The sequence below is a fragment of the Drosophila tropicalis genome, unplaced genomic scaffold (genome assembly GCF_018151085.1).
Source record: "Drosophila tropicalis isolate 14030-0801.00 unplaced genomic scaffold, ASM1815108v1 contig_1175, whole genome shotgun sequence".
NCBI classification, from domain to species: domain Eukaryota; kingdom Metazoa; phylum Arthropoda; class Insecta; order Diptera; family Drosophilidae; genus Drosophila; species Drosophila tropicalis.
Genome location: NW_027172547.1, coordinates 86,896 through 98,501, shown reverse-complemented (window position 1 = coordinate 98,501; position 11,606 = coordinate 86,896). Strand labels below are relative to the sequence as shown.

Genomic DNA, 11,606 nt, shown 5'->3' with positions numbered 1-11,606 from the left:
AGTTAGTATGCGCGCAGAGTATATATATTTTCATATTTTGCCGCGCCCACTTCCACCTCCATAATTTAGAAAAAACCAGACTACCAAATTTTATTGAAATCGGACTAGAAACTTGCAAAATACATATGCGTATGAACGTATTTTACCACGCAGTCCATAAGACCAAAATTGGCCATTGGCTAGTGGCGGCGGTAGAGTGATCGTGTGTTTGTAGAGTGAGCGAGATAGTACATAGTATGAAGCATGTAAAAACAATTTAGAAGTCATACATTTGGTTTTCCAATTTTAAAATATTTTTATTTTATTTCATACCCAAGTCGGCGAGTCGTCTTACTTACTTCACTTTAATTTCTTTTTCCCCATCCCCTTTTACATGCATGTCGCGATTGGCCCGCATACACATACAGTTTATTTAGGGTTGCGTCTGTGTGTATGCAACATGCAACCATATGCAAATATCATCTTGTTTAAAACTATATTATCATTCCACTATATCTAGTGGTCCGATCCTAGAGGTTTTCATACTTAATTCAGTCATAAATATGTAAAACGCATACGCACCGACGACGATCGCTCGCTCGACCCAAAAAAGGTCGTTTATGACCCGTCATAAAACTCGAGACACACAAATTTTTGTGTGCGTCGACTCGCAAAAGTGACATTTTTCTCTGCTCAGCCTCTGCTGCTGATGCTCTGGCTCCCAAGTTAAATTTCCGTGGCCACCCTTGGTTTAGATTAAAAGAAATAAAAAAATTTAATTAATTAAAAACAAACTGTCCTCAAAGTCGCTAGAGATATCTGTTACGCACTCGGTGAGTGATAACGATTGTACAATTTATTATATTAATTTTGCATCTGTCGCATGCAATACGGTAAGTACATATAACAATCATTATTAAAAGATAAATCTGACATTTACTTATATTTTCAAAGAACGTCCAAATGTGTTTAAAAGCCAGCTCCTCCGCGTCATTCTATCAACTTCTTTGTGATTTTCCTGGGAAGAAAGCTAGTTTCGGAAATATTGAAGCTATGTACATACAAAGACCCGAAGTCACTATTTTTCACGCTTTTGTTTACTACAAGAAATAAAATTTAAAAATTTTTTAATTATTTTTACCACTTTCATTTGTTTAAAAAAAATCATACAAGCAAAATTTGATATAAACTAATTAATACTATGTACAAACAATAACAGATCGAAACTAATTAAGTTTATCATGCAGTTATTACTTTCTAGCCATAGCGATTCCCAGTCCTAAGATTCCGCCAAGTACGAGAGCAGCTCCCCCAGCCACGGCCATTCCCTTTGCGATTTCCTTGTCACTTTGTTTTTTAATATATTCCTACGAATTTTATCAAAATTTATTTAGTCATTCCTTTATCTGTTCTGTTACATGTACATTTATACATACATACATATGTATATCATAGATCGCAAATGACAGTTGATCGTTTTTTCTTAAATGCTCTGCTTCGTAACCGAAAAGAAACCGCTCTCTTTGTTTTAAATTGGTTTTGGTCAAGCGCTTTGCATTCACTCATTAGTGTGATACTCTCAAATGAGTGGCGCGCAAAAAGTATGTAATTCGTTTTTGTCTCACACAAAGCCTCTCAGCAAAAAACAGTTTGACTAAAAACTCAATAGAAATTATCTTTGCCTTCGTGTGCATATATGTATGCATGTAACAACGAAAAAGTGTCAACAGTTATTTGCGAGCTATGATATAAAGCAAAAAATTTAATCGTTTTCCCTGTGTAAACACTTTCTTGCCAAACTGTATGTATGTACATATGTACATGCAAATATATACATATGTATAAGTAGATATAAACATACCTCAAGAGATCGAACTTGGTCATTAGATTCTATATCCAAAAACGCTCTGCAGTATTTTAACCCTTCAGTATAATTTTTAATTCGTGCATTTCCAAAGGCCAAGTAGTAAATGTAGTCACGCCTACCCTCTGGATGGGAACGGGCCAATTCCTCCAATATCATAATACCCTAAATAAAGTAACTTATTTCTTTGAATTTTATTTGAATGTGTTTTTGTTTCTTGCCTTAAGTATATCATTTGTATATCTACTGCGCACAAGACAAAATGCATATCTACAATTTAAGAAAAAATGTTAACACATTTTGTCAATTTTAATTGTAGTTAATACACATACAAATGTACATTCATATGCATGTATGTATGTGCATTTGTTTTATATTGAACTCCCTTACTCAAACTTTGTCTCTGTTGTTATCTGGCCATCCAATTCAAGTTCATGGTGATATTTTTTTTCAAATCTCTGCAAAGAAAAAAAAACTTTGTGTAAACATTTTTACATCCGTTAACTAAACAACAGACTTCCAAATCTTCCTGAGGAACTACTTCGTTTAGAAGCTCATCCATGGCTGTTTTCTAAAATTTTGTTTTCTCTTTTACTTAATAAGTTCACAAGCTTGCTTTTAGAGCTGAGAATTTCGTTGAAACTTCATCGATAATATAAACGTAACTGCTGTATTACGATAAGTCGATACATTTGCCGATGTCGTGTAACGGCTCTCCTTTAATGCCAATATTTCGCAATTTATTACAGTTAGGCCCGATTCCCACTTGATCCATCTCAGGAATTTGCTTGGGGTTAACTGTGGATTTGAAACAGAGATTCCCATTGGCACCACCTATTATCTCTTAACAGCTATCAGCTTCAGATATATGATTTATAATAATTTTCAGTCTCATTACATTGCGTGAGGTAATAAATATATTTTGCAATTATTTTTAGAGAAAATGGGCGTGGCATCTCGCTTCCACGGCGAAAAAACCGTATTTTGCCCAAAAAAGTATGCATAGTATTTTATCAAACACAATACTTTTCATACAACCGGTTGCAACCGTTATGATTTTAATAATTTCTTTAAATTTAGCGCCAAGATTCATAGAAAAATCTAGAAAATGTTCCTAAAGTTGATCAATATCATTATCAGCATAAGTAATACAGACACTTGAAGCAAGCAACTGCTTCTGTCGGCCGCGGAATTGGTTAAATGCATTTGGAAGCTTTTTTGTAAGCTTAAAGAGAAAATCAAGGGTTCGGAATGTCCATTTTTATGCGGAAAGTGTTTTTAAAATCTGCAATTCTATTGTTTTTCTTGGCGTGAAGGTTTGGCTTATATGTATAGCAACCAGCAACCTTGTAAAATACCTTTCCGCTTTTAGTAGTAAACCTTATTTTCTGATTCGTACTACTCTTTGTGTGTGCATAAATGAGACATTAAAGTCGCGGAAACGATTTTTGTGCTGTTATTGGAGGTATTCCCTATTATTCGAAAGGTCGTATGCATCTGCCATCTAAAAGATTGAACTTAAAAATATCCAAATTGGTCCTATATGTTTTGGTGCAATAAAAAAAAAAAACGCCTTGTATTCAATTATAATTTCGCATCTAACACACCTGGAGCACTGTACACTATGAACATTAACTCGATATGCTTTATTCCTTAATCGTTTTTTCCTGCTATATTAAAATCTCGTCCATAGCAGAAATTTGAGGTTATTCGCTAAAAAGTTAAATTGCAAAAAAAGTGGTTATTTGTGGACATTGAGACTTTTATATTTTACAAAGAATTGATTATTCTATCCAATAGTAAAAGTTTTAAACTGCACACTGGTAAACATTTTTTTTAAACTTTACCTAAAGTTAAGATTTCGTTATAAGTTTTGTTTTTGCGAGTTGCTCAGAATGACACAAATTTTAAGGCACACACCTAAACTTGTTGTTTTATCAATAACGTTCTTCTTTCAAAAGTTATATACACTCAAAGTGAAGCAACAATTTGCAATAAACGGAAGGGAATTCATTCTGTTCCCAACACTGGTTTTCAACAATGTTTTTCTCGAAAGTGTTGAAAAAATTTGAAAAAGCAAGTATGCAGAAATATGCATTGATGTTCTACCTATAAAGTGGCATCAAAACATTTCGATTTCATTAACTTTTAAAAATTGACTTAAGTGCTCAAAAAACGGCTCGGCGTCCCTATGTGCATTGACTTGTTGCAAAGTGCAGCGATGGAAAATATAACCTTTAATTTCTGCAATTGTTTTGAGTTAAAAAAGACACATGCCGCCAGCACAACACATTTCCTTCGTTTCATTTTATATGGCAGACTTTAACAGGTTTTCCTCAACAATTTATTTGATCTCAAAATTCTTTTTAGTGAAACTTCGAAATATTTGTTTCATTTTTTTTAAAGTGTCTCGAAATGCTAGGGACGGTTTTATCAGTCCGCCATGCGAGACTTCATTGACATATGTACATATGTAAGTTAATATATTCCACCTTTCCCTCTGACGGCAGTTGTGACGTCACCGGTGTAGCGGCGGGTTGAGTTGTATATCAAATGTTTATGGTGGAGGACTTGACTTCGTCCTCTTGCTGAACGGTTGGCTTTGTGGCTCAACGGTGTATTAATAAGGCAAATATTTAACGTCAGTGCGCCGGAGTAAATGTTAATTGATTAATATCTTTATTAGTCAATCGTCTGACACAAACTGATTATAAGAATGGAATAAAATAAAGACTAAAGCTAAGTACATAAAACGGAAATACGAATCTACACAAAATACATAGGAAGTACATAAAAGATCAGTCCACGGTCCTCGCGGGTTGCTCGAATTCATTGCGAGGGCCGTTCGTTGACTTGGCTGTTAACTAGTCCCCCCTTAAGATTGTTGCCGTCCTCGGTGACACTTAGTTCATTTACCACAGCCTGCAGTTTGAGGGAGTATCTTCTCCGGTACCAGGCTGAAGGTTATACCGACCATGAACCAAACTCGCGGGACCCCTCCGAAAACCATGTCGTCTCTTAGTTGTCGAATTACGTGCAAATTATGCTCATTCATTCTTTGTAGCAATGGTAGGCTAAGAACTTGGTCGTGTCCTGTAAAATTCAGCCATGGTGATGCCGCGATACCTGGACTTTTGTTCACAACACCGTTGTTAATGTATGTGGTATCGTTTATGGTCGCGACGCGTTCGAATGTGACAAGATGTGTGCCTTTAACTGTCATCAGTGGGCCATCATCTATTCTTATTCCTGCTGATATCTCATTGACGATGATTATCCCTTCGTCGACTATGGTAATCGGTTCCAGGTGGCTTGGCTGTGTGTGGCATGACGCTAAACCTCCAGAGTGTAATTTGCTGGCGCAGGTGTCATGAGCCGACTTGTTGCAGTACGTCGCATAGTTGGTTGTAGCGCACTCTGTTACTGCTAGAACTCCATCGTTGCATTCAGCTACTACGTTATCATGTACTTGCAGAATAGTGTTATTGTGGGCAACAGGAAATATCATAACTTTCTTATTGAAATATTTTTATTTTTAACACTGCCATTAAACTAACTATTGGGACTTCTGTGAGCTGTTTGGTAAAAATGGATTTCAAATCTTCGTCACCGAGACTTGCTGGGTTTAACGCTGTTCCTAGGAAGTCTAAACTTCTGGCCATTCTATGGTGTACCGTTAGGCTAGAAAAAATACTCTGGATATGATCGATATCTAATCTAACAATTTTCGCATATACATATGAGTGTCATACGTAACTATGTTGCTCCCATACGAAAACGTTGCCGTCCAACACAGGAATATAGCTTGCGTGCGAGGAATCGGTGAGAAGTGCGCGAGTATGAGGGTTACTCCGACGAACCTGAATGAAACGATTAGACTTAACAAGTACAGACGTTCCCAGGTCTGCTTGTATGGCGCCCTCCGTGCACAAGGGGGATAGTTTGTTACCTAGTCTTCTGTTATTTTTGAGGTAAATTTTCTCACCTACATCAAACACCCTGTTTTGTCTGTTTGGGTTGCATCTGGCTAATTGGTCTTGTTGGGCTTTTATTAAACGACTTTTAATTTCTTGCTTAAATTCGTCTGGTATAGAGTGGATTACATCGAGTGGCTTTTGTCCTGTTACTGAGTGTATAGTTTTATTATATTCTATTGTTGCTCTCATGATAGCTTGAACTGTATCGCTAATTTTTTTGTCCAATTTTAAACACCTGGCAATTTCTATTAATGTACTATGGAAACTCTCCACTTGCCCATTGGATAAGGCTCTTGCCTAGATAAGGCATCTGCGACAAAATTTTCCTTCCCTGGCTTATAGTGCAACTGGGCGTTATGTTGTTCGATAAACGCCTTCCACCTCTTGATTTTCGCATTCGTGTTTTTCTCAGACACTGCGAATGTGAGCGGTTGATGATCTGTAAATATATGCAACTCTCTTGTACCGTAAAGGTAATTCTGCAGTTTGCCGAGAGCCCACACAATCGCTAACAACTCTCTTTCGTTGGTAGCATAATGAGCTTCGCACGTTTTTAGTGCTCGGGAGATCATGGTGATTGGACAACACTGCTCCAATGCCATCCGCAGACGCATCATCGCAACATCGTAGTCAAGTCAAAAGGTTTTTTGAAGTCAGGGTACATAAGCATAACGTCTTCCGATGCTAGTATGTTTCTCAATCGGTTAAAAGCGTCACGCTGAGATTCGTCGAGCTCGACTGCTACTTTTCTAGACATTTGCTTACAGTGCCATTTTCGCCTTTTAGTATATTGGTCAAAGGTCTTGCTATGGATGCAAAATCTTTGATAAACACCTTATAGTAGCTGGATAGGCCTAGAAAAGATCTCAGAGAATACAAATTTTTTGGCTCAGGGTACTCTTGGATCGCTTTGACCTTTTCTGGATCTGTCTTTGCTCCCTCGCTAGTAACAATAAAGCCCAAGTACTCGACACTTTCTTTGAAAACCTTGTCTTTTCTTTAGAGACTCTCATGTTAGCATCACAAAGTTGCTGAAGTACTATGTCAATATGGCGGACGTGATCCGCGGCATTTTCAGAGAAGATGATTACGTCATCAACATAGACGTAACATATCTTGCCAATTTGCTCTCGCAAGACATCGTCGATTGCTCTTTGAAAAATGCTACCCGCATTTTTTAAACCAAAAGGCAGTCGAAAGAACTCGTATTTTCCGCCATTTACTGAGAAGGACGTCTTTTCGCGATCGCCCTCCGCCAGGTAAATCTGTTGGTACCCTGATTTAAGATCCAATGTTGTGAAAAACTTAGCTTTTCCGAGATTAGCTAAAATTAGTTGGATACTTGGCATCGGATAACGGTCGGCGATGCTTTTCTCATTTAACTTCCTAAAATCAATGACAAGCCGCTTATTCTTATTACCTCTGGTGTCTATCCCATTCTTATCAACAACCCAAGCCGGTTTTGGCCTTGATTCCCAACAAAATGTGGGTTTATTTTCTGGCTCCTACCTTGCTTAGCCTGGTTACGACTGCCAAAACTAGTATTGTCGCTGTTATGGTTTCTCTCTTCTACTACTTTGGCATAAGATGCAGCAAGTGCACTCCTTTTAATGCTATTTTTAGCCTCCCGGGCCACTGCTAGTGCGGTTGGCAAATCTTTGGGCTTCGCTGGAATCACCAAGGATTTTAGGGACCTCTTGAGTCCTGCCATGAAGGCATGTAGTGCGTCGTCTCTAATTTCTGCACAAAGACTGGACGCAGCTTGTTCGTCATGTGTCATTACTATCTTGTTTGTCACAAGAGTAAGCTTCTTTTCTACCTCATCGTAGTAATCCATTAGGTCACCCTGCCTTACCAGTTCGAGTTGCTGTCTTAGTACGCGCAAGGATGTCTTGTCTGCGTACGTGCAGTCCAGTCTAGCAATAATGGCGTCGAAATTAAGCACTGTGTTGTGCGACGTAAGGATTGCTCGAGCCGGCCCAGTGATTTTATTTTTAAAAATGGCCACAGCCTCGTAATGCGCCTCACTGCCTACGTATCTTCTGAAAATATCATATGCGTCTGTAGCCGCTTGTCGCCAAGACACGTACTCCTCATGATTTCCATCAAAGCTAGGCACTGACTTTACAATGTCTAACTTAACTTCACACTAGGGTCAATTGTCACTCTCTGATATGTCTCAACCTGTGGAGTCTCTATCCTTAAAGCAGTAACTTGCCCTCTAATGGTTTCAAGTTCCGCTCGGAACTCGTCTTTCAGTCTCCTCTCTTGTTTTAAGAGTGCACCTTCCACTAATGCTTTTAGCAGAGATGGGTCCATTTCTAATTGATTGTTTACTTCACTGTCGTACTCTTCCTTTATATCTCTATAAGCCCAAGTCATGAGCAACCAATGAAGCGTAAAATATTTATTTATTTTCCTGTTTTTTTTCTTTTTAAAAAAAAAAAAAAAAAAAACGCACTTGCACGTCAACAATATGACAATTAACCTGTACCGGAATGCACAATTTCGCGCTGCCAACTCACTCACAAATTCTTTACTTTTTATTTTTATATTTTTAAATTTTTATAAATTTTTTTTCCAAGTTTTACCAAACATTCACTTACATGTTTTTGTTTAGGGCCATGGTAATCCTGTCTTAGTATCGTAAGATTATCGAATTCCAGTATAAAGCCTGTTGGGCGCCAGTTAATATATTCCACCTTTCCCTCTGACGGCAGTTGTGACGTCACCGGTGTAGCGGCGGGTTGAGTTGTAAATCAAATGTTTATGGTGGAGGACTTGACTTCGTCCTCTTGCTGAACGGTTGGCCTTGTGGCTCAACGGTGTATTAATAAGGCAAATATTTAACGTCAGTGCGCCGGAGTAAATGTTAATTGATTAATATCTTTATTAGTCAATCGTCTGACACAAACTGATTATAAGAATGGAATAAAATAAAGACTAAAGCTAAGTACATAAAATGGAAATACGAATCTACACAAAATACATAGGAAGTACATAGAAGATCATGCCACGGGCTTGTGGTCAGCAAAGCCGACTCAGCATATTCCCGACAAGAACTCAACGCTTGCGACACAACTAAAACGGCTGACCGTTGCTTCGGCCAATATTATTTTGGTTACGTTGCATTTGTATCTCGCGGGTTGCTCGAATTCATTGCGAGGGCCGTTCGTTGACTTGGCTGTTAACTTGTATGTAAATGACGAAGACTCGTTGCGAAACTCATGGGACATATTCAATGGCATCCTCCGTCAGCTCATCGACATCATTGTCTCCTGGAAATTCTGGAATATTACTGGCGACAACAAATGCTATGTCTTCAGGCTCTTTATTTTCTTTATTAGCCACCGAAGAGTAGTCTTAATTCAACCAATGACCAATTTGAGCATTTTCGTGTCTCACATTTCCAATGTCGTTTAACAGATCTGTATTTTTAGCTGAATCAAATTAAGGTTTGGTTATAATTTATAAAAGTTAAAGAAAAACATAAAACACAGGACATAGCTACCAACAATCACGACCAAAACATTGCTAAAACATAAACACATGAGACAATTATTATTATTAATTTGAGTTCTTAATGTGATTTCTGAAATTTTATCCTACCTGCAATATATTTTCTTACCCCATATTTAAATTGGAGTGGTGTTGAATGGTCATACTGCCCACCCCTTGACCGCATGTTGCCAAAAAATGTTCAACAATGTCTTGATTGAGCCGACTTGTTAAAATATATTGCATTTTATATTTGTCACTTTAATAAACGTGTAGTTCTTCCATGGAGGCATTATTAACGATAATACCTTTTTAAAAGCGCAATCTGTGTGGTTTGTCAAACAAATTAGTACTCATAATGTCTGACATTTTTGTCAAAATGTTCGATGTTGTTAATTTTGAATTAAATATTAATTAAATTATAAGTATTGAAAAGATCAGAAATTTCACGTGCATTCTCAACGTCATAGCCCAGCGAATAGCAGCGTCTTATAAAGCTGGCAGTTGTGGTAGAGAACAATTGCGTTGCCAAAGACACTTTCTGCTTTTCGTTAATTTTAAACGTTATTGACACATGTGATTTCGAACAATGGTGGTTTGCTAGTTAATTTTTGCCGTTGATAATTAATCCGGAACTGATGTAGTGGTTGCGAAACAACTTTATTAAATGCCGTGTATCCGCAAAAACGAAAGTTTTAAGTTGGTCATCCGCTGGATGACTAAACTAGGTTTTTGCTAGAAAGAATAAAAATATGACATATGTTTCATTAACCTCTTGTAGCACACTTACTTTCAGATATACCAAGCTCTCTCCAGAGTCTCTGGTTTCCAGGACCCAAATCACACACCATTGCTACAACAGGATATCCTTGTGTGTGGAGCTTTATAATTATTGTATATAAAGTATCCGCGTCTATACAAAAGTTGAAATCAAAACAAACTGGTTGCTTCCAAGATTTTTTAAGCCATAAGCAAAAGCCATTTGGACTTGGTCACTTGGCTCATACACCATGTCCGATGAGCTGTCATATTCAAAAGCAGCTGCAACCTTCATATCGTCGAACGCCAAGACACAAACTTTATCGGCCTCATCCATTTCTTCATTTTTCATGAGGTCAATGCAAATATCTAGGGTATTTATTTCCACGTCTGCTAACCAACAGCGTTGAACGACTTGGTTGTTTTGGTTTTTGACAAGCTCTCTTTTAAGTGGCGACACTCCTCAAGCTGCTGCCTATAGTCGTATATTTCCTCCTGCATAGCACAAATCTTCTGCTCAATTTCTATTAACATGCCATTATTTCTTTAAGAAAAATGTACGTTGCGCTTATCAATTTGTTTTTTTCCACATATAGCAATAAATTTACTTACTCTGTTTGCGTGCCCGAATTAGCGTAGCCTTCTTTAACATTAGTCGGGCCTCGATACGGAACTGCACCACTTTCTAACCTTTGCCTTTTCAACGGACCCCCGTTAGAAGTTTCAGACTTCACCTCAGAATCTTTAAAATGTTTTTCACAGACCTTTGAATAGTCATTGAGGCTGCACTGGAGGCTTTCTTCCCACAACTTTTTTTTTCATTTTTTCCCACGCGAAAAAATTTTACTTGTGGCCCATGACTGCCGCAAATAGCACAATACGATAATTTTGTGGCCATCGTAGGGTTAATTAAAAAAATAAGAATAAAATTTGTCCCCTCACAACTTCACTTGCTCAAAGTCGAACGACAACTGAAATAAGACCTCGTCGTGAGCAGCGCTACTGCCGACGGAACCACCTTGTACTTATTTCATCATGCTGCAGACCGCGACTCTCGGTCTCGCAAACGCTCATATTAAAGCCTGGCTGCACTGCTTTCGGCTGGTTCCATAATAATCCTCTGCCTTTGCCTTAGCCGCTCTCACCAATTTCCGTTCTTCAGTCCTATTCGAAACATTTCCTCTGATTCCTTCTGCGCTGCGAGTACGACGACCCAACTTCGCTTTTTTAGGAGGCACTATATCGACAAAAAGAGGAGACGAAAACGAAGCTTGGACCTGACTCTACAGTGTGTCTTTAAACTCAATCGGTTCAGTTGATTTTTATACCCTTGCAAAAAGCTAATATTAATTTTGGTCAGAAGTGTGCAACGCATAGAACGAATCATCTCCGACCATACAAAGTATATATATTCTTGATCAGCACGACAAGACGAGTTCATGTCCGTCCGTCCGTCTGGATCAACGCAAACTCCTCCTGGACCGTAAGAGCTACAGAGCTGATATTTTGCACCTAGGCTTGTATATACT

At 38.1% G+C, this 11,606-nt stretch overlaps 1 protein-coding gene across 3 annotated transcripts; it reads right to left on the bottom strand.

The window, feature by feature from the left end:
• Positions 1-785: 785 nt before the first annotated feature.
• Fis1 (fission 1 protein) lies at positions 786-2,499 on the bottom strand. Of its 3 annotated transcripts, none has more exons than XM_068287443.1 (6): positions 2,361-2,499; positions 2,234-2,301; positions 2,065-2,113; positions 1,841-2,008; positions 1,234-1,346; positions 786-1,079 (listed from the first exon to the last, which is right to left on the bottom strand). In XM_068287443.1, the coding sequence occupies exons 1-6, from the start codon at positions 2,403-2,405 to the stop codon at positions 1,058-1,060; spliced, it is 465 nt and encodes a 154-aa protein (XP_068143544.1). In that variant the 5' UTR covers positions 2,406-2,499; the 3' UTR covers positions 786-1,057. The 3 variants fall into 3 exon arrangements, with proteins under 3 accessions (XP_068143544.1, XP_068143548.1, XP_068143557.1); XM_068287447.1 differs by having other exon boundaries at positions 2,439-2,456; XM_068287456.1 differs by lacking the exons at positions 2,065-2,113; positions 2,361-2,499.
• Positions 2,500-11,606: the final 9,107 nt, after the last annotated feature.